Here is a 23,863-nt window from a genome sequence, read left to right on the forward strand (position 1 = left end):
GGGTCATTCCCTTTAAAACTCCCGAGTCACACTGAAGCATTCTCATGAGTGGGCCGTAAACAGGGCTTGACCCCTGTCGCCGTAGTGACCAGGTCTTGGGAACCCTGTCACCACGGAGACTCCATCACCTTCACTTCCTGGCTCCTAATATGGACGTGTCATTCACACAGGGCTTCCTGTTGTGGAGTTTGTTCAAACTAAGGAAAGCTTTGTTTCTGCCTCTTTCTGTCTTTCTCACACACACACACACACACACACACACACACACACACACGCGCAAAGACATAAACATACCCAGACAAATATGACACTAGCATGCACACATATAGCCTACAGAGACACACAGACATACAAAAGGCGCATAGACAATACAGTGGCACAGCCATAAAGCAGGCGACACAGCAGCAGATAGGAATCTGTCTGTCTGTAGGTTTGTCAACATCAAAACAGGAAAACAGTTTCTAGTAAACAGTCCCCTCCCACACAACACACACACACACACACACACACACAGTAAAAAAAACAAACACAAACACCTAGTAGATAAAGACATGTCTCTGTTCCCACACACACACTCAGACTCACCTACCAAAATAAAAGACATGCACTTACACAGCAGAGTTCCCACACACACACACACACACACACACACACACACACACACACACACACACACACACACACACACACACACACACACACACACACACACACACACAGGGAACAATACTGTGAGAATAAAAACGCAGGAAGCATTACAGAAAGAGAGAAAAAGAAATGAGTGGAGCGGGAGAGACAGGGAGGGAGGAAACGGAGAGAGAGGGAGTGTGAGAAAGGATCGAGATCAAACAATTTTAAAAAAAAAAGGAGGACAGGGGGAGAAAGAGAGAGGAAAAGGTGAGAGAGAGGAGGAGGACAGAGAGGGAGAAAGCCAGAAGGATGGGGAGACGGACAGAAAAAGTTCATTTCATCAAGCTGGCAGACGGCTGCGAGTGTTGTTGATTGATCGTGGGAAAGAAAAATGTACAATCTGTTCCATCTATCATCAAAGTGCTCATTTTACTATGCACATTTCCTCCGCACACACACACACACACAAACACACACACACACACACACACACACTAAATATAGAGCTCGGTGTGTGACTGTTGCAGTACAGGCTGCCCATTCATCACCACTGCTGAGTCGACTTTGTGTGTGGTTCTCCACGTCAGGCCGGCTCTCAGAAATACGTGGACAGTAAAACCTTGTGGTTCTAGCTGTTTTATAACCACTAAACGCTGTTTGATCTGGGGGGACTCTCAAGATCTCAGTGTGAAAAAAGAAAATGTAAAAAAATGTAATCTCACTCACACTTCAGCAGGGTAAGAACAATAGATTAGGTACTTGAGCTTCTTCTTTTTGCAGACTTTCCTTTTTAAAATATATTTTAAACAAATGTTTCTCACTGTTTGCTTCCTGAAAGACGAGTCTGAGATCATATGAATACTATGAGTCCTCATACCTAAGCTGCAAATTCTCCCAACAGTCCTCTCCTTGTTCCAGCCATGAACAAGGATAACTGTATGTGTGTTTTAACACTTGTGTGATTTGTTTTGAAATTTGCTCCCGAAGCAACATGAAGCTTGGTTAAAAACATGTCCAGTGTTGTAGAAGGGACCTTCTGTATTCTGCTGCAAAGGAGAACAAAAAAATATAGATTTTGCTGCCCTTTAAACATTACTGTCAACTTTAGTGTTTAAGGGTGAAATTGAAAGTTTAAATAAAACAGTGTGGTGGTTTATTAGTGGAATTTATATCGCTTCTCCAATGACGTCCGACAGATGATTGAAGACAGCTACTTGTTGTGTGTCCAGTCACATCAGATTTTCATCTGTCAAATCAGAGCCTGTTTAACTGTTTTATTTCCATTACATATTACAATATGGCAATATAACAATAACAACTGTGTTGTATATCGTTCCATCTGTGTAATAGTACCAGTATTCTTATACTGTTGTAAATAATGTATGTTTATTTAATTTTCATCTTTTATTCTGTATCATTTATTGTCTTCTTTACTATGTCTCTCTTTTATTCTTTGTAACAATTTAATTTCTGGGATTAATAAAGATTTTTTTCTTATCTTAGTTAGCCGTTGAGGTGTTTTTAAATTTCTTGAAGTTGAAGACCTCAAACATGGAGGATACTATAGCAATGCAACGGATCCAGTGCACTCAAAAGGTTCTATTAATGCTGTTGCTTTAATTCCATATTTTTCTCGCTGTGAACAAATCCCATGAAAAACAAACAATGAATTGATCCGACTAAGAAGTAAAGTCTGTGTATTGAAAGCTTTATATAGTTTGTTCCTCTGTGCCACAGAGCTTTTTGTTGTCCAAAAATGATTAAAACACATCCGTGAGTCACACTGTTGCACTGGGTGACATCCTCATTTATTACCTTGAAAATGAACGTTTCATTTTCAGTCAGTTCCACAGCATCTTGCTGCCGTTAATGCTCACTGGGTATTAATCCACCGCTGAAAGTAGTTCTATGCGAATGCACTATTTACTCCCATTTGAGTAACATTTGCTAAAAACTACAGTGATCAGCTGTTTTAGGAAGTGATTTAACCTTTTTTTTTTAATGAAGTTTCATATTTATGAGCTGCCTTAAAGGTTTGATTCTGGAAAGACAACAGAAAGTGCTCCATCACTGCCTATATCTGACATTTCTAGTTCACCTCTAATGACCATAACAAAGTTGTGTTTCAATCCAGTCGACAAACCCACCATCACGCTCTCTACACATCTCCATCCATCATCCAACCTCCCCTTCCCCAATCACACCTCCTCTCACACACAATGAACTGAAAGTGAGCAAACAAAAGTCCTATATCTCCTTCCAGCTGCTGTAAACACCAAACTGAAATAACACAATCTGATATTTTCTTAAAGAACCACCAAACATCAACCTCATTCTCTCCTTTTCTCTCACCTCTCTCTCTCATTCTCTCTCTGTTCCCATCCCTCCCGGTCCCACTCTCCCATAAACACAAAACAATCCTTTCATATCCTGCGCTGGCGTGAGAAAACCACAAGAAAAATGACGAGCGTCCCTGAAAAGAGCCAGAGAAATGGTGTGAAAGTGAGAGTAGGGCAGAGGTCGTGAAGGGAGAAAGTGCAGGAAGGAAGGAGGGTGAAAGTGAGAGAATGAGACGGAAAGGAAAGGAAAGGAAAGGAAAGGAAAGGAAAGGAAAGGAAAGGAAAGGAAAGGAAAGGAAAGGAAAGGAAAGGAAAGGAAAGGAAAGGAAAGGAGGAAGCAGGTGTTTTTGAATAAACAAAACATGTGAACTGAGTCAGGTGTAGCATTCAGAGAGGGGGAAAGAACACAAAGACATGCAGCAGATGGAGTTTGGGAGCAGATTTGAAATATTAACATCAATATTTCATTATTGATAAGCGTCTGGTTGCAAGTTTTATGCCAACAGTAGCTGAAGGCTGCAGACCCACTTCTGCGTCTGCAGCAGATCATAAATGAATGCGAAACTGTAGCTGTCGCCCAAGATATTTTTGGATTATTAACTTTTCAAATTCGTAATAAATGAGTGACAGATCACAGGTTGGATTTTAAGCTTGTTGAGGCTGATTATTAGAGGACAAATCCACCTTCAGAGGACATTTTGCTCTAATATATGGCTCTGCTGTACCCACTACCCCTTCAACACCTGCCCCGTCAGTACTTCCACTTTGGTCAATGATTTACTTCATTTCCCAGAATCCCCTTGGACAACTTTCTCTGTGCTTTGTACCAATGCATAGAGTGTAAAGGTAGAAATGATAAATCACTTTGCTGATTTAAATCTTTCATTCAGTTTAGATCAGAGATTTGTAGTCATCGCCTATGTAGTTCATTTTTTTAAGCTAAGAAATCACATCGGCATCTATAACGCTGCAAAGTCGGCAGCTACTTCTGACTGTCTGTAGATCAGTCTGTTGCTGGTTGGACCTGTTTTGTTCAGTTCAGTGCAACACCTGACCTATACACCAGCCATCTAACAGTCAATAACACTTTGATCGAGATAACAGTATGACAGGTTAAAACAATAATAATTTAAAACATAAGTGTTTTCCTGAAGGTGAGCAGAAGTCCACTCGCCTTCAGTATTCTTATTTATTCAAAGGTTTTGAGCTAAAACAGCTACTTTGATTATTTCGCATATTTAATATTTGATAAATTTAACATCTCTGGGGTTTGTTGATCGGACAAAACAAGTATTTTAAAGACATCACCTGATGGACATGCTTCACTATTTAATAATCAAATGATATTAATATTATTAACTGAATGAATGAACTCATACAGAGGATTCTTCTGTTTTTATTTCTGTGCCTATTTGGACATTTATTTTATGATGCGTAACAAAAAAAAAAGCTTCATGAATCCATTGGGATTCAAAACAGTAAAACAATAAAACATTAGTTCAAGTTCATGGAGGGTGATAACATTTTATAGGCACTGTAAATTTTAACAGCTTTCTACTTAACACAAAACATCCTGCAGATTTTTGTGAAACCATAGTGACCCAGTCACAGCTGACATAATAGCAAATAAAAAAAAGGTTCAAGCTTGTGCTACCTGCTAACTTCAACTTCAGCCAACATTTATGCTTGTAAGGACTGAGTGGAAGACAGAAGAGAAGGAAAGAGAGAGAGAGAGAGGAGTGAGTCATTGTACTTCCCAGCAGCAAGAGGTGACAAGAACATCAATCACATAACAGGCACACACAGTCTCCAGTGCCCACGCACACACACACACACACAGACGCAGACGCAAAGCTGCACATCCAAGGTTATCATTAACTAAGTGCTGAGTATCAACTGAAATAGTGATGTAGTGTGAGTGACGTATGGCTGAATGTCACTCAGCTGATTTCAAACTGCTCATCAAATCAATGCAGAAAGAAGAATAATGGTAAAAATGAAAATATTATTAGGATATTAGTTACTTTCATCCTTTACTGTAAAGCTATTTGTAACCTTGTTTGGAGAGTCTTTAACTTCCACACACATAGTCGTCCATTCAGCTGATTTAACACAAAACAGGCTGGTTGTTATCCACTAAATATGTGTGTGTGACAGGGTGTGTGCATAGGGGTAAAAAAAAAACAAAAAAAACACCAACCGCCCTTTCTATGTAAAAGGTGGCATTAAAATTGCATGAAGCCTGCATGTATGCACACACACAGCTGCTTCCAGTCTGCAGAGTTATGTAACACCACTGCAGTAAAGTGGCTGCCTCCTACTGAGAGAGACACAGACAGAGGGAGCGACTGATACAGAGACAGAAATCTGAAGTGTGATATGTGGTGAATTCAGAAATGCGTAATGCATTTATTCAGTTCTATTTTAATGCCTGAACCATCTGCCCCTGACTGTGATTGACCTATCACACGCAGGAAGCACTAACCAGCACCACAGGCTGCCCTTTTGCTACCGAAGAAGCAATCGATAAAGCCAATCATCAGTAATCAGTCTGTAATCTTATGTAACCACAAATACAGGAGGTCAGCAGAAATTCTCCTCATAATAGCGCATTCAGGAGTCAATTCAAAATGACAGAAAAGTTTAGTGGGTTAGACCCAAGGTTACGATGAAGGACGCTTCCTTTCAACTAAAACTGGCAAAACTGCACCAAGTTAAAGGCAAAAATGTCCATACAGCTTCCATATCTCTGTCAAAATGTGTGTAAATGATTGTAGCAACCTCAAGTGATGCTTTCTTCAGTTCAGTGTTGAGTTCAGTGTCCACCTAAAACACCAAAATATGATCTGGTCACATGATCGAGGACCAATTACATGCAGCGTCAAACATCAGAGAACCAGGGTCTGCTGTGCAATTTTCTAATACATTTCTGATATTTTCTGAGTTTGATTTACTTTAGCTTTGTACTTTACTACTTTCCAAGGTACACTGCAGCAAAATGAAGATAAATTCTGGCTAAATTAAAATAAAACAAGTACGAACTACAGCTGAAAATAAGCTGTGCAGCTGATTCTTACATATATAGTTGTTTATTTAAGTGGAATTTATCTTTTATGAACAAATAAAATTATTCAATGTTGTTACAAAGTAGTGTGGGGGTAATAACAGACACAACCTGGACTACATTTATTTGTTATGCTATAGCTTACTCATTGTTGCATTGGTGTTCTCCTGTCAGCATTTGTACTCTAGCGGGAAATTTATAGTTATCCAGAAAAACATACATGACAGGAATTTTGTTTTCCAGCCTTATGGGCAACTACAGTGTTACAGAATATGCCTGCAGGACAGGAATGTTTTAATTGAATGGCTAAAATCTGACAACAGCCCACGACTTTTCTCAGCAGCAAACAGATGGTTTGTACTTAAGTTGCTCCCACCGTCATCATTTCAGCTGGATATATGATGATCAGTCTGTCAGTGTCCATCCATCCATCCTTTCAGTTATATACTGTCAAAGCCAGCGAGCGTCAGCGAGTGAGAGCAGATGTTTTTCTACTCTCCTTCTTAAACACACACATAAAACAACCCTGAGGCCAGCCATTACCGCTTCTCTCACGGGCTGCTTTTCAGCCCGTCGTGTGTGTTTACGTGTGCCTGTGTGAATGTCGTTAAGTTAGGGTTTATACGTTTTCTTGTCAGTTTGACTGACTACTGTACTGCAGTCCAACTGGTTCTGTATTTTATGAAAAATAAGCCGATGTCAAGTGGAAAAATTACATGGAAACAGTAATAATTCAAACACACTGTATTTTCCATATAGACAATACGATCCAGCAAGATTCTTTGTGCTTACAAATATACTTTTGCACAACTTTTATTGTTAACTTTTGTTTTGCTCTCATTCCTGAGGATCAGGGTTTTCTAATCATTTAATTAGTGTTTGTGTGTCACATAACCGTCAGAGTGCTTCAGGGCAGTTCAAAAGCCCTCGATGAGGAGAACTATTTGATTAAGCAGCGTGCTCCATTAGCCTTATGCTGAGATCAGTGTGGAGCTCCGAGGTTACCGGCTGTGATGTTAATGCAGTTGCATCTGTTTCCACACACACACCTCGTAGAGGCCACGTGAATCTTATTTAACAGAACATCTGTGATGGCAGCTCGAATGGCCAACCTGCACCTGCACATTCGCAGGCCTTTACACAGACAAACATCTGACTTATTACAACAACACACGGAAACTCCACCTGGATGAATGCAGCTTGAAACCGTTCATTCTAATTTATAGATATTTGCTTCCAATTTTCTGGCATTTGATTCACCAAATAAGCTTAAAGAGCACATAAAATTCTAGCCACCATGAGCCACCAGTCACGCATTATTTCCTCGTTCAAGAGTTATGTAGTCTCACTTAAAAGCATAAGATAGTTTGCAACTGTTGTCCCTAAATTTGCTTTTTTATATACAGTATACACACGTATAGATATATAGAAAAAGCAGGTGTGTTTGCTGCTGCCTAATGCATACTTGATCTGCAGTTTTCAGACAATTTACTGTGGTTTTGGGGATTTTTTTTTTTTTAAAAAAGGGCATTTGTTATCATATTCTGACAACAAGTCATCTAAATTAAAGGACAAACTGTTTTTGCATGCCCTTCAGAACAACATATAGATGTGTTTTCTGATCTGAACTCTTCAGGATCAAAAATTGATATTGTATAAGCTTATGTTTTTACTCTGAACTGAACTAATTTTTTTAATGATTTCACGTTTTGTACTGTTTTTCACTCATTTTACTTATTTATATGATGTGTTTATGTGCTTTGGATTTTATCTTGTGTTTCTATTTCACGGCTGCGCACCCAGTTGCCCTTTGAGGACTAATAGAGCGAATAATTGATTAAACTATTGATTTACCAAAACAATAATATAACAAAAATAGCTTTTAGTTGCAGCTTTAAAGAATTTGCTTTTCCTGATGTTTCTTTGTCCCTCGTCGTCACCTGAGAGCTCGATGGTGGGTTGTTTTTGATGACTTCACCTCCCTGGAGGGGGAGGGGTGGGAGCAATGTGCTGACACACACACACACACACACACACACACACACACACACATACACACACAGTTCTGCATTCCTCACATATCTTACACTAATAGCACACACATACCTAGCTTATGGCCTGTTGCATGGAAAAACATGCACCCACATGAACGCACATAATATGTCTTTGTCTTAAAGGCTAACGTGTCTGCTGACTATGCATTTACTAAATGTCACAAACACAAACAAACACACATGTGTGAAAGCAACCTGTACCACGGTTTTGATTATGGTAGCACCCTCTCGACGGCCCCCTCATGGTCCACGGACCACAGTTTGGGAACCACTGGCATCAAACATCACATACTGGTGCTGCTGTTTGTTTTGCCTTTCACTGCATCAGTATTACACCAATAGCCTGGCCCTGCAACGCTGGTGATGTTAGCAAATACAGCTCTCTAAAACCCTTTTGTGCCTCTGCATATGCACAGTGATAACATTAATAAATGAACAAAGTTACTGCAGCGATTACATAAAGAGCAATGAATAGAAAGGCTTTAAATAATTGACTAGACTGGTGTTTCCCTCTCTCTGCAGAGAAACAGACAGAAGTGTAAAAAGGTAAGTGAGGACTACAGATTGTGGTTAAAAGGTCCCGCAATCTGGCAAGAATACAATTCACACCATCAGCAGCTCCTATTTCTCACTTTTTCCTCACTTATCTCTGTATAGATGTTTTTCTCTTTACTGTATTCATCTGCCCCTGGATAAACGTGTTGTGTAGCTACCTCACACATGCAACAAGCTATCCATTTATCCACCTACGTTGTCCTTCATCTACTCTGTCCCACGAATGACTGGGTCAGATTATGGTGATTAGTCACTGTGTGACATCAAGACAGACATTTATATAACCCTGTATTACTCTGATAGAGTACTCTGCCACTGCTAGATTAGACCAGCTAACATGATAGGATCACTCAGTGGATTAGGCTACCTGGCATGCTAACGTAATCAATGCAAGATCAAGCTGATTTACTGTGCAATAAATAGCATGCTACATGTAGCATGCAGCATAGGACCTTAAAGTTTTGTAGAACACTGCATAAATTAGTATGTAGCTAAAAACTGTAATGTGAGAAAGTTAATTGAGTCATTGATGTTAGATTATATTGACAATTTAGCATTTAAAAAACACTCAAAGCATTGGTCAGATGCTACAGAATGAAATAAAAGTAGCTATAGCGTTACGCAAATGACAAAACCAGACAGTCTCAGGGCCACTGGTCCACTGTGCTGCATGCTAACATGCTCCCATCTTGTTACTGTGATGCATGCGAATCAGAGCAGTTCAAAATGTGGACAAGGACCTGTAAAACCATCTGCTGTGTTGCTGGTGGATCAAATACACAACAGGCACTTTTCTACAGTGTTTTCTAGTAGAGGTGGGTCGCTTTGCCTGAAATTAAGACCACCTCTGCCAACATCACAACATACTTTTATCTAATAAAACATTTGCATTCAGGGGAAAAGAACTGAGGTGCTATTTCACACACCACACAAACCGCATGTATTTAACTAGCGGGACTATTGATTAGACAGTTGTTGAGTAACTAAACTGACCCCAAGACAAGATGAATCAGGATCTGAGGGAACATTCAGTGTGTACTCTGTCAGTACTGCTGTGTGGTGTGTCAAACAGTGGAGGGTTTAGTCAAAGAAATCAAATAAAGCAAAGGTCAAGACACTAATACAGTGAGCTGAGGCCTTGAGCCACAGAACCTGAATGAATAGAAGGACATTTCCCGTTGGATTGCAGTAATCTACTTTGGTAAAGCCAAGACGGCCTCCAAAGAAGGATAACATTGTTGCACAGTTGCCAGATCTGGACTGCTTTGGGTACCACATTGGTGGCACCGCTACTGCTGCATGCACAGCTAGTTAGTCAAACAAGCAAATAAACAGATTAAGAATGAACAAGACTAATGGCGAAAAAGTGCCATTTGGGTCACCTTCAGACTGTGCTCTCCTTTCTGATCAAATCCCCTAAATCAACGGGTTCACTCTTAATACGACCTGCACTGGAGAAAAACAATCACCTTATCAAGCATTTTTCTCTATTATTCATGCCTGAATGCCTTTTTTGTTCAAGCTGGAGAAAGAACCTGCCCATGCCGTACAATAATTTGTATTGTATGAGTACAGTTTGATTTGTCTTCAGTGAGCATCATGACGACTAAACAGCGTCCTCTCTGTCAATTTGAGCTCAGTTCTGAGTAAGGTCGTTGTTATGTAACACGCCAAGCTCCTCAACAAAAAAACAACGTCACAAAACGCCGTCTGCACTCTTCACCTTCTTCTCTCTCACTCCACTCTCTTTTCAAAAGCTCTCCTCTTCTCCTCCCTCTCTTTTCACTCTTTCCTTTATCATCTCACTTTCTCATCATTGACACAATCTCTCTCTCTCTCTCTCTCACTCTCTCTCTCATATCTCACTTTCAGCTGCATTAAGTCACGAGGTGATGCTCTTAAGCAGGATAACTTTTTTAAAAGGCCAGTGGTAAAACATATCTGGAGGAGAGGAAGAATAAATCAAAGCCACTGCACCAGAAGTAAAATCTTAACAAAAACGCCCCTGAGCTAGGAACAGACCCTGAAAACGATTGATTGGTTTCTCTCCATGAAAACACTATTTTCTGCTAAAGTTACATCAGTTTTGGTTAATTACAAGAAAGATCTCCACTTTTATTTCTCTCTCTCTGTGCATATCTCACTTGTTTGAAAAGGGTGATGATGTGATTGGTCCAACAGTCTCTTTATGCATGTCTCTGCATCCCAGTATGAATGACTGCTGCCAGGAGCTCTGCACGCTCTCCACACAAGACCTTGTAAGGTAGAAGCTTTCTTATCCTTTCGCTGGGTTGTGTAAATATGGGCTCCTTGACCAAACTGTGTCCTCTGCACACACACACACACACACACACACACACACACACACACACACACACACACACACACACACACACACACACACACACACACACACACACACACACACACACACACACACACACACACACACACACACACACACACGCGCGCCCTCTTTCCCTGACCCCAGTATTGTGGAGTGTTACGCACACACACACAATGGTTTCACTCAGGGCGAGCCAACCAGCCAGCTTACCAGCTATCCAGCTAATTCCAGTAGCTACAGTCAGTCTCCAGCGTGCATGGCGCATTAACCACATGGAGGGTGGGGGGGTCGATATTTGCTATCCCAGAGCTTGGACCTCTGCCCACAGAGTTAGAGGAGGGGGGCTGTTTTCATCTCACTATGCCTGTTTGTTTGTCTGTCACAATCTGCACAAAACCAGCCTTTGTGGAACAGGTCATGATTGGGTGGAGCGGCTGGGGCGGGCAAAACGTGCATTTGAAGACATATAACTTCTAAATAGTTCACAAGACAAAATCCAACCTTGTGAGGCGATCATGCACCATATGGCAGACACACAAAGTTAGCAACTAGCTGGTGAACATTTGTGGAGCATTTAATTGCTCAAGAGCCAGACACTTCCCTCAGGAGTTGGTGGAGACCAAAAAGGAGCAAAAAGGAGAGAGAGATTTGGATTTATATTCCTCAGACGGCCAGAAACACAACTTCAAATGAATGATACGTTTGCACCGTGTCTGCTAAATGTGTAAATGAGGAACTGTTTGCTGACCATATCAACATAAAAAGGCGTTGATATGTCAGTGTTGTTCCACAGCTGGAAAAAAACAATGAATTATTTCTGCTTTCTGTTCCCACAACAAATGTGGTGCTGATTGACCCGTTAACGCTGCCATATTCATGCTTAACAATAGGTGGATCTCTGGTAACTTGACACATTTCAGGCTCAGTCACGTACAGTAAATGTGTAAATGTGCAACTAATTAGGATGTAATTCAAACATTGTGCACTGGCTGTCTTGACAGCTACAGTGTGTTTTAGGAAGTCTGCCATCTACTGAGTGCACTCTGCTTCATATTCATTTGGATGGAAGGCAATCCTCTCTACCTATGATCAGCACAAAGGGTCAGATTGAACAGCAGTCAATTAGCCTGACACGACTGGATTAACTCTCCATATCAGTGATGGATCACAGCTAGACACCAAAGTCTCTGTCTGCTTTAGTTTCATTTATTTCAGTGGACTAATCTGTAGCAGCTCTGCCTCCCAGTGGTTCGAAGATCTTCTAAAAGGGGCTCAGACGCATCCCATCTACAAAAATAGGTTAGGGCAACTAAATGAGGGCTAAAAATAAAACAAAAACATGCTGCACTTCCCTGGTCTGACATAACCACAGGAGACAAGTCTGATATGGGGCTACAGTAACTATGATTTAAGATTAAGGTTATTTTTATGAATCCCACCATTATTTTTTACACATCACGTGTCAGACAGTGCACTTAAAGCATAGCACTCCTCTGCATGAAGGATGAATTAATTTCCAACACTTGGCAGATTTCAGTGTTGTGCTTTTAAAATAACAGAAAACTGGAAGCGAGACTTTCAAAGCCCAGTTCCCTGTGGCGGCTCATCCTGGGTGAGCCAGCCAGGAGTCACGGTGGCCACAGAGCGACCTGCCACTCATGTCGCCTTGGTTATGTAAGCTAGGAGATCACACTACGCCACTGAGTGGGGGAGGGAGAGATTTAGGGAGAAAAGGAAGCAAGACAGGGGAGAGGGGGAGGTTACATGGGAAATGACTTTGAATTATAAACAAGGTTACAGCTTTTTCAGCCTTTTATCTCCCTCTGTCTCCCTGCCTTTCTCGCTCATGTTCTTCCCCTCTTCCCTCTCCTCCTTTTCACTCTTCACACCCTCTCTGTCCCCCCTCAGGGCTCCGGTGTACTCCAGACAAAATTGGACTTGGCAAAATCTCAAAGGCTGTCAAAGACGACGCTGGGTGCAAATGACAGTACGCTCTCTGCGCCTGGCTGTGTGTGTGTGTGTGTGTGTGTGTGTGTGTGTGTGTGTGTTCTTTGGGTGCAAGCTAGCTAATCTCCTGGCAGATCCAGTGGAAGTCCATCTGAACAAGGTGAACTGGAGGTGGGATACATGTAGCGGCCAAGGTTTCTTATTACTTCTTACTCAACGTTTATATCCTGAATAAAGACTTTCTTCTTGCTAAACTAGATGTCTGCAGCCTCTCCGCCGTGAGGATTCTTTCCTTTTTCAATAATAATTATTACGGAATATCTGGGGCTTTTCAACTGTTGCTCAGATAAAACAAGACGTTTTAGGTATTTTTCAACATTTCATTGGAAGTAAGTTTTCAATTGAGCGGATCTTCTGCTTCTCCATAATAATTGTATTTATTTATCATTGTGAACTGAATATTTTGGGGGGTTGGACTGTTGGTTAGACAGAACAAAACATTTAAAGACAGCCGGAAATTCAGGAAATTGTGACGAGCGCTCGTCACTGTTTCTGACACTTTATAGACCAAATGATTAATCACAATTCAAATAAATCGATAATGAAATTAATTGTTAGTTGCAACTACAGCTTTGACATTGGTGCTGTATGTAGAGTCAGTGTAACAATCAGGAGCCTGCAAAATGCTTTGCTTTGTTTTCAGAGGCTTTGTTCGGGTGGGCAGCCTGAAGAAAATGAGCAGGTAGCAGGTGAGTAAATGTATTCTGGCATTTTTCACATCACGTGTTGATTTCAGACTATAACTTCATATGTCATGTTAGTCATATGAGTTTTACTATGACGCAGCTGTGTGTTTACATAGAAACAGAATACATGCGGTGAATCTGTGATTGTGGGCTCACCTATCTGCAGCAGTACGGGCGTCACCAGTGCCGTCTCCATGGCATAACAGAACTCCCGTCCGAACATCACGGCCCCGTGCATCACCCATCTCTTCAGGGGGATGCCTTCGATCGATCCCTCGCTCGCTGACTCCTCCCCTCCTCGACCTCCTCCTCCGTTTCCCAATCCATCCGTCTCACCTCCTGCTCCTCCTTTCTCCTCATCCAAGCCTGATGTCGTGGAGTTTTTGGCGCTAACCCCGCCCACCACAGAACCGACCTGCATAGCGTCAGCCTCTGTGTTCTGGGGAGGCATGGTGGATGGCATGCAAGCGATGAGAAAACAAGCGCACCCCTTCTAACGCACTGACAAGTCTGAGAACAATTAACTGCAGCTACCAAAATATATATATATCTATATATGTATATATACTTCCCTAACTACTCGTATCAAGGTACTTGTAGTTACTTTAAAACTAGTAGTGACTTCCCAGAAGTAACTTAAATACAATCTTTACAGGCTTCAAATTGCAACCTGTGGTAGTAACGTGCTGGCTATATAGTAGTTAATCTATTAAGTTAATCACAAGTTAAGGTGTAACAGATAGTGTCCAAGTATCTAAAACTGGGTCCTGCTAAAATCAAAAAGGCTACGGACGCTAAATAAATGAATAAAAACAATCAGCAATCAGTTGTCCTCTGAACAAGTTGTCCTCCAAAAACACTGCAGCTCCGACACGTTTCAATCCTCCTTTGTTTCCCCCCCAGAGTCGAAAAAAAATAATGAAACCGGCTTTCCAAAGGCTTGTAGAAAATCCCGAAAAATAACGGAAGCAGCTGAATTTTCAAAGGAAGAGTGAGCGGTACATTCCAAGAGCGGGTTTGTGCATTTGCTTCTTTCAGTGTGTGTCAGGTGTGTTTGGTTGTATGTGTGTGTGTGTGTGTGTGTGTGTGTGAGAGAGAGGTGTGTGTGTGAGTGTGTGTGTGTGTGTGTGAGGTGTGTATGTTTATGGCTTTTTTGTCATTGAGGTTTCTTCCCCTCTTTTTTTTTTACTGTCTATTACAAGCTGTAAAAATCCATATAGAAGACCATTCGGTGAGTTCCAGAGTCATTTTGTGTTTAGAGGGCTGGATGGTGGGCTGGATGATGGAGTGGGTGGGGGTGTAGAAGAGGCCACGGGGGGAGGGGGGAGGAGGTGGGCGGGCGGCGAAGGTGGGCGGAGCTCCTCTGAAAATCCCCATCGATTGGCTGATCAATCTGTGGGAAAGCGGGGATGAATGCCAGCAGGTGGGCAAGCATGGAGCCACAACGCAGGCGTGCCATTGGTCAGGAGGACAGGTGACCGTGGAGGTGGTTGAGAAGAGAGGGAGAGAAAAAACATAGAGAACAGCAGAGTTAGAAACAGACACAGAGCTTTGTTGCATAAAATCAAAAAGCAATACTGCATTTTTGCTGTCACGCCAGCATCTCAGGTGCGTCATACAGTCCGTCAGGTGTGTCAGCAGGAACATTCAAGGGAGAGCGTCATGTCATTTGGCCTGCACCAACTGACACCAGGAGAGAAATAAGAAAGTAGTGATACTGCTTTTTGAAAAAGTTGATATGCATAAATGCCGAAAAAGGACAACATACAATTGGGCTTCTATAGAAAACGATGTCTGTGGGTGTTCTGACGCACATCATCTGTCCGCTGCCTTTTTCTTTTTTCTTTTTTAATAACTACTTTATTAATGCTGCCTGAGGAGGATTGCCAAGCTTGAGACATGTTGCAATCCAGAGTATTTCCCAGCACGAGCCTTTTTTGTGATTTTCATGCCAGTAAGTGTCTGTACTTGTGCACATACGTAGCATATCGCATCAAATGTTCTCATTTTCTGCATTAAGCCTTTTTTTTTCCACAGATTGTTGTGGAGGTTTGGTTGCTGAGTCCACTTAAGGTACAAAGACTAGAGATGGTGCACGGCGGCATTTTTAGAAAGAATGAAAGTTGTGTGTTAAAAGTAGCATTTACACAAATTTCAAACTCTCTTACTCACCTCCAGTGATATCTGTGTCCATGCAGAGATTTTTGAAATTTTTGCTTTCACTCAAACTCAATAGAGGTGAGTAAAAGTCTATCTGCATTGTTCACAGCAGTGAAATGCGTTTCAAAAAGTGAACAGCAACTTTTACAAAGGAACAATGTTCTGGTTACACTGTGAACATTTTCCACAGGAACTACTTTTTACCCGATAAAAAAATGGGCCTTTGCAACACTTGTGACATTAAGGGGTCATGATTTCTGGACAGAGATGTTTCTTTTTAGAACTCGAGCCTGTGAGAACCACAAACCAAATTCCAGCCACCATTATTGTTGGGCTGGAGGCAGAAATGTCAGGGATCAATAACTCAAAACCTGGACAAACTAAACCAAAACTGTCTGCATGAGCGGACTCCACGACGGAAGGAGAGAAAACCAGTATTTGTGTAATTTGGGGAAAACAACCCACATGTGCTTAATCTGTGAGCCTGAGTTGTTTGAGACTACCAGCATGCTAATACCACAACTCAGACACACAGACAGACAGGCAGACACACACACACACACACACACACACACACACACACATCTATACAAAGAGACACACACGTGTTCTCGCCTATGAAAAGAGTCCATTTTTAACAGTGTAATTGGTTTGAGCACATGATTCATCCTCGCAGACACTCGGACAGTCTTCGAAACTGGACGGGGAGGATGAAAGCACACAAACAGAGGCCTTGTGTGTGTGGAGAGAAGAAATGAAAGATAAGTTAGGAGAAAAAAGAGAAAGAGAGTAAGGCGTGAAGGCTTTCAGCTTATAACATGCCACAGAGAGAGAGAGAAACAATATGATTTTACCACACAGTTTAAGTCCAAAGTGTGTGTTTTTGTGTGCAGCGGGCCACTGGATTATAACCCATGGAGACAGCATGTTTCGTCACACCCAACACGCACGCTAATGCCTGCCACGTGAATGACACACACATCATAACAGTGCTAAGACCCTCATCAAGCCTCTTAGGCAGAGGCCGAGAGAGAAAACAAAACACGAGAGCGAGGGTGGGAGAGAGGTGAGGAAAGGAAGGAAGGGAGGATGGAAGGAGGGTTTGAACAGGTGGAGGGTGGGAGGAGGGATGGAGGAGAGTTTGGAAAGGATGAGGCAGAGTTAGGGAGGGGAACAGAAGGACGTTAATGTAGAGAAGAGACAGACAGACAGACAGATGGAAGAGGGCGGCGGAGGTCGAACATGTTTGTCTCTCCGCCTGTTTCTTACTGGTTCCTCTCTTCATCTCTCCTCTCCATTTTCAGCACTCTCTCATGTACCCATTAACATTCACGATGCACTCAAGATGGTCATGAATATTTTATCCTCAAACACACACACACAGCCCCATACGCCCCACCTGACCTCACACACTGCAGCAGATTACATAACAGCCCCTCTCCTTTACAGACACACACATACACTATATATATATATACACACACACACACACACACGCTATATATATATATTATCTGCTAAAATTTGTTGGAATTAGAGGGCGACCACGGACGGAACGCCACAGCCTCCACTGTCAGGGAGAGAACATGATGCCACAGCAAGAAATGTCACAACATACAAACAACAACAATAAAATGTCCAGATCTGGTCAACCAGCAGTCGCCAAATATGTTCTTGCGAGATCGAGCGTGATGGGAATGTAAGTTATGATCACGTTGGGAATGATGGGAACAACAGAGCAGGGTGGAGACGCCAAAATTATGGGCTTGGTTTGCAACGCCTTGTCAAACGGTACACACATTAACATGAAACAGCTGGATTGTATGTGTTTGGTATTTAGAGGCTTCACATATGCAAAAGTGCTGAAGTGATCCTGCCCAAAGTAACAAGGCTGAGGCTATAAATGGATTTCCCATATTTAATGGGCAATAAACTTAAGTGTCGCTCTTTTCCGCGTAGTAATTAGGGCTGCAATTTATGTTAATAATCGATTCATCAATCTTGAAGAAAATAAAAAGCAGAGTAATTGTTGCTTCCATAAAATGGCATTGATTGAATCACTATTTGTTTCGTGGTAATGCAGTTGCAGTAACGCTGTCTTAAAAGCCAAACTGAGGCAAACAATGACCACACAAGGCTGTTGTGTGAAATGTGAATTTGTTTGATCCTTGCAAGAAAATATCTCTCAAATCCGGGATTTTGGAGGTTTTCTGCATGCCCTGAACACCACGTAATAATCTCTATTGTCGAAGTATTTGCATGATGCTTGCTGCTTGATTAGCAGACGTCTAAACCAAACATATTCCACTGAGGTTTCTGGCTCCAGTAACTGGGATTTTGGTGTGGTGGTGAGGCTTACTGGAAGCTTCAAAAATATCTGTTTTTTTTCTATATCTAGAATTGCATCAGTAGCCAAGCATGTTGAGAGCGGACACCTGCTGGGCATAGTGAGCCAAAGAAGCGGCACGAGCTGTCAGGGTGCAAACAATGATGAAACAGGTGAGGTGAATGCATTTGAATACTTTTGTAACCACATGATGAGTGATTAATTCATCTGATCTGACAGTGAAACATTTCAGTTTGAGGCTGTTTTCAGAGCTTGCAGGATCTATTTCTGTGTGTCTAAGAGCGAGTAATGTCCATGTGATGTTGATCTGTGTTCACAATATGTAACTACAGCTGTGTGTGACTTTTAAAGAAGGAAAATAACAGGTCAAGTAAACAAACAGGACTAAAAAAAACAAGTGAAGGTGCTGTTATCCATCCACGCATCTCCTTCTCTCAGCTGACAGCACTATCTGGCCTGCATCTGTCTGTATTCTCAGTCCTACAAAACACTCACACACACAGACGCACGCACAAAGCAATGAATGCTATCTGATTATACATGTAGCACCAGTCACTTGTTCTATTGCCTCTGTGTGTTTGTGCATGTGTGTGTCCGTAACATGAGCCCAGCTTGTATTGAATTTCACCTCAGCTTTTCTGGGAGACAACGTAAACAACGTACAGTCTCACGTGAGGGCGAGAGGGAGAGAAGGGAAGCTGAGGTTAGTGTGGAGGAGGGATGGAGAGGGTGGGGTTGAAGCAGAGGGAAAAGCAAGGGAACGGATGAAAAAAGGGGGGCCGCAGGATGGCGGTATGCTAAGAGAAGACCAGAAAGGTAGCTGGAAAGATTAAAAAAACAGTCTAAAAACTTTTTTTTAAAATTCTGGATGGACAGAGAGAATAAAAGATGAGACACAGATAGCTGATAGGAAAACGAGCAGGAGGGAGGGAAACGAGATGCCTGTAAAGTCCAAGGTCGCGGACAAATTAAGAGTGTGTCGTTTCCTGTGTCTCACAGATCCAACACACTCACAAGCTTTCTGATTCTGCAAACACACACACACACACACTAAACACACATAACCAAGGTCTATTTTAGTGAGTGTTTATTCTTGTGCCACAGACCAGATTACCTGTGACACTGTCATGAAATCAGGGCAAGCTCGGTCTTTGTCACTCCATCTACCCTCTCCATTTCCTTGCTTCTTCTACTTCTTCTTCTGTAGCCCTCCCTCAGTCCCTCTTACATGGAACAGACAGCACGAGAAAGCAGACAAGTTCCAGGTCTGCTGCAAGTCTGTTCATGTATGAAACACAGCGTCGATACGCAAAAAAGCAGCGCAGTGCATTATAAAATGCTTGGCATGTTCTCTGTGCTCTTGTGTAACTCTTCTGGCTACCCTATACCCTATACTATGTCAGTGAACTCATTTGTGCAGAGCAGGCTTTTCTGCTTGCCGCCATCTTGTCACTTATCTAAAGCCAAGAAATGCTTATCGAGGCAATGGAGTGAAGCTGAGGAGGAAGGATTCTCAACCACAACGGTTTAAACCAACTCCTTGACATATCTGTCAATCAAGGGACTAAAATAAGCTGTTCTTTAAGATTAAAGGTGTACTCCACCAAATATCTGTGTTTTTCTGTTATTCTCTCACAACAGCATAGCCACATACTCTTCTTCTGACTTCCGTTTCTTAAGCATTGAAGCTCAGCTGAAAGTAGCGTATTAAGAAATATATCGGTGAAGTGGCAATGTTTGGAACATATCAACCAGGATCAATAGTGGAGAAGAGCGTTATGCTGAGGGAAGGTTTTTAAGACGTTTCCATGTATGTTTTGGTAAGTTTTAATTAGGGTTGTCTCTATAAAAACACCTGTAGCATTCACATTATCATAAGGAGGTCGTTGCAAAAATCCTTCATAAATGTTCAGGCCATGGTGCTGCTGGTACAATTTTTTTTTTCAGAATCAATCATCAATTATTTTCTCAATTAATCGTTTTGTCCATAAACTTTCAGAAAATAGTGAAAAAATGGTAGCCCTCAAAACTTCCCAGAACCAAAGTCAATATTCAAACTGCTTGTTAGGCTAACCTACAAAACAAAATCCAAAAATACTCTGTTTAATATCATAAAAGACTAAGAAAACTAACAACTATTCATATCATTTTTCATATTTTTGCTTTTAAATTTGTAACTAATAATTCAAAACCCTTAATCAATTTTCAAAATCAAAAAGAGGAAGACACTAATCCTCTAACTGTTGACTTGTTTTAAGGCCACTGAATGCCTGCACTGCACTACTGCATCTGCGGACTGTGTGACAATTTTCATGATTCATTCATGCAAAAACGCCAAACATTTGCTGGTTCCAGCTTCTCAAATGTAAGGATTTTCTTCTCACTGTTTTACATCATTGTAAATTTAATATCATTGGACACAACAAGCTTGTGATATGTTATATATGTATATGTTGTGACATGTTAAAGACCAAACATCTTTGTGAATCGATTCATGAGTCTCTGTGCTCTGTGTTGGTGTGTCTAGACCTTTTCATTAGATTTCTAAAACCCCACTAACATCACATCTAACATCACTATTCCATCAGCGTGTACCTGGACACCAGTTTTTGGTGTCACACACCAGCGAGGCACGTGAACAATCTGCCAACATGACGCACGCCAGCACTGACCCACACAGAGATGGATATAGATTTCAAAGGCTGAAGACCTCAGGATCAAGTTCACATACTGCTGTTTGCCTATGGATGTTTGTGTCTGAGACCTGTGCGTGTGAGAGAGAGAAAAGGAAAGAAAGACGGACAGACAGACAGCGAATGAAAATAAAGAGAGGGGTATTTTCTTACCGTGAGAGAGACACTAGACTACAACTTTCCAATCAACGGGAGACCCGCTGACCTGATCTGACAGTGGTGCGAATTGGGAGGGAAATCCAAGAAATCCCTTCAGGTGGAACAGATAGGTTCACATCAGAGGCACAAAAGATGGGAAATAATGTAATCTCGTTTTATAAATTGCCGGTGGGAGCTATAAGATGTCAGCCCTCTATTAATGATTATTTCAGTTCAGGTTGGTGTAACAAGAAGCTGCTTTTCATTCACTCATGAGAGGGTGTTTAAATGTGTCGTTATTGGCATTTTTTTTGCATCTGATTAGATCAACTTGTACAGTGTGTGTATATATTTATAGGTGTATTGTATCTGAGTTTTCATTGCAATATATCAGATTATGATGACTTTTCCACTCCTTTTTTCACATTTAATTATGTATCTATGTATGTATGTATCCTGTCTACATACATCCTTACATACAGTATTTTCATATGATTATTGTCTGCTAATTGGTGAATTCCTCGCCTCCTACTGTCCTGTTTATGCTGTTGTATATATGTGCAAATAAACACTAAAACCAAATAGAAATGTGCGCATATATATTTGTAGTTATGTTTTTCCCCTTTACTCTAATACAGAAAATACAGTATTACATATATACATACTGTTGTAGTGTGAATATTAAGTAAAATTAAATTGAATTTTTATAAAAAAAAAGAAAATTATGCTTAATCATAAATAAATAAAAATGTGCCACAGGACATGAAAGATGGCTCAAGCTTGAGTACAGATGGGAAGTCCAGAAGGCCATTTGATGTCTGTCAAAATCACAGACACACCTTTGTTGGCACACAAAGGATGTGGTTTTAAAGTTTTATGCTCGACTGTGTGTGAGTGTGTGTGTGTGCATGTGTGTGTGACAAGAAATTCAGTTTAACTGAGATTAGTGACTGAAGTACAGAGTAAAATACAGTACAGTACAGTGCACACACACACACACACACACACACACACACACACACGCACGCACACAAGCACACACGCACACACAAAAGACAGTTTCAGGACATCTACACCCACAGAGAAATATGTAAGCACACAGGTCCTTTAAAGCAGCACATTCACACATCACAACATTCCCATGCTGTTGGTGCTATTCCCATGAAAAATAACCATATTCCCAGCATTGGGAAGAAGATGGCAGGGATGAGAGAGAGAGAGAGAGAGAGAGAGAGAGAGAGAGAGAGAGAGAGAGAGAGAGAGAGAGAGAGAGAGAGAGAGAGAGAGAGAGAGAGAGAGAGAGAGAGAGAGAGAGGTAAACAGAAACTGGATGAGTGCATTATGGTGCAGTGCTGCTGCAGTGCAGAGAGTACCAGGGGGCGGCACATGTGTATCAACGTGCACTAGCGTCAATGACAAATCCCTTACTCATAATACAGGGCTTATACCACTATACTGGCTGGTATGAATATGACGTAATATACCTGCTGTTCACATCCATACACTCAGACATTAACACTCACATGCGTGTACATATCGAAACATTGGCGTGAACCTCCCACTGACTTGGTTTTTCCCCAGGACACCCCAACAGCTCTAAATTAATCTCCAATCCCAGCCTCACCTGATCCTCACAGCTGACTCAAAATAGAGTTAAATGTCTTTGCTCACGTTAAGGTTTGGCCGTCACAGCTGATGAAATGAGTTAAGGTCAATTAGTCACTTTACTGACAGGTTGATCAAGAGTGACATATCATAAAACAAGACTCTCCAGTCAAAAATATCAAAATCCTGTTTCTGCTGTGCTATTATGCACACTATGTGCATACTATATTTGAGTTTCTTAAGAAAGTAGATAAGTCATTATATTTAATGGTAATTCTCGTAAATTTAAATAAACCTAATCTACCCGATTGAACAAGTCGTCAGGCCGGTTTAGTTTCAGTCTGTGAAATGACTATGCTGACATTAAACCACGTTCACTTCACGTTGTTCAGATAGTAAATACAAACAATGTGGGGCAAAAAAGCCTCCTAGCTATATCTTCCTCTTAGCATAAAGGATTCAACAAACCAGTGGCAAAACGGTTGCAAGGTTGCCAATGCGGGCACATACAAATAAATAAAATGCAAAAAACTATACAAATATGTAGGAAATAATGGATAAATGCTAGCTAATTCTTCCAATACTGTGTGATTGTAGCATGAGAAAAAGCTAATAGTTAGCTTCTACCACAGACATTATGACTTGTTCGCTAACTGATGAATCTTTTAACAAAGATTACTTTAGCATAACACTAAATTTGACACATGTAAAAATCAGGAAATTACTCTTCGAGATATGACTGACCGAGTAAAGCGAGTTTTTGTTAGCTAACACAGATCACTCACCAGGACACCTGCCCAGCTCTCCATTGCTGCTCCTCACTCTACAGCTAATTTTTTCACTGACTGGCAGGCTAATAAATATAACACAGTGACCCGTTTTGTGTGTATTATTTGTGAATTTTCATCCTCATCAGAGCTAGCACTGGGATCCATATTTAGTGTTGTTAAACCTAACCTATCTTGGCCACTCTCCCTATGGGGTTATGGCAACTGTGGTGTTAGCAGGTCTGTCACCTGAAGCCTCCTATGGGTCAAGAGGCCCAAAATGGGGTTCAGGTCTATTTCAGTGGCGCTACAAAAAGGTTCAAGACATATGTTAGCTATGCTAGCATAACATTAAGAAAAGTTATTGGACAGGAGAGGAGAGGACACTGTGTGTTGTGTCAGATAGCTTTGCAGCCAGTAATAGCTCAATCATCCTTGTGTTTATTTTTAACCCAGCTGGCTAATAGGCTA

The 23,863-nt window shown here is 41.3% G+C and overlaps 1 protein-coding gene across 1 annotated transcript in view; it reads right to left on the reverse strand.

Annotated features, from left to right (window-relative positions):
- Positions 1 to 23,863, reverse strand: part of LOC121619427 (solute carrier family 45 member 4) — a 50,457-nt gene that overhangs the window by 17,409 nt on the left and 9,185 nt on the right. Inside the window, exon 3 of the mRNA XM_041955143.1 lies at positions 13,839 to 15,075. Coding sequence (XP_041811077.1) covers positions 13,839 to 14,145 — 307 coding nt within the window. The 5' untranslated portion in view covers positions 14,146 to 15,075. The remainder of the gene's footprint in view (positions 1 to 13,838; positions 15,076 to 23,863) is intronic.

Source organism: Chelmon rostratus, chromosome 16, assembly GCF_017976325.1.
Source record: "Chelmon rostratus isolate fCheRos1 chromosome 16, fCheRos1.pri, whole genome shotgun sequence".
Lineage (NCBI taxonomy): Eukaryota > Metazoa > Chordata > Actinopteri > Chaetodontiformes > Chaetodontidae > Chelmon > Chelmon rostratus.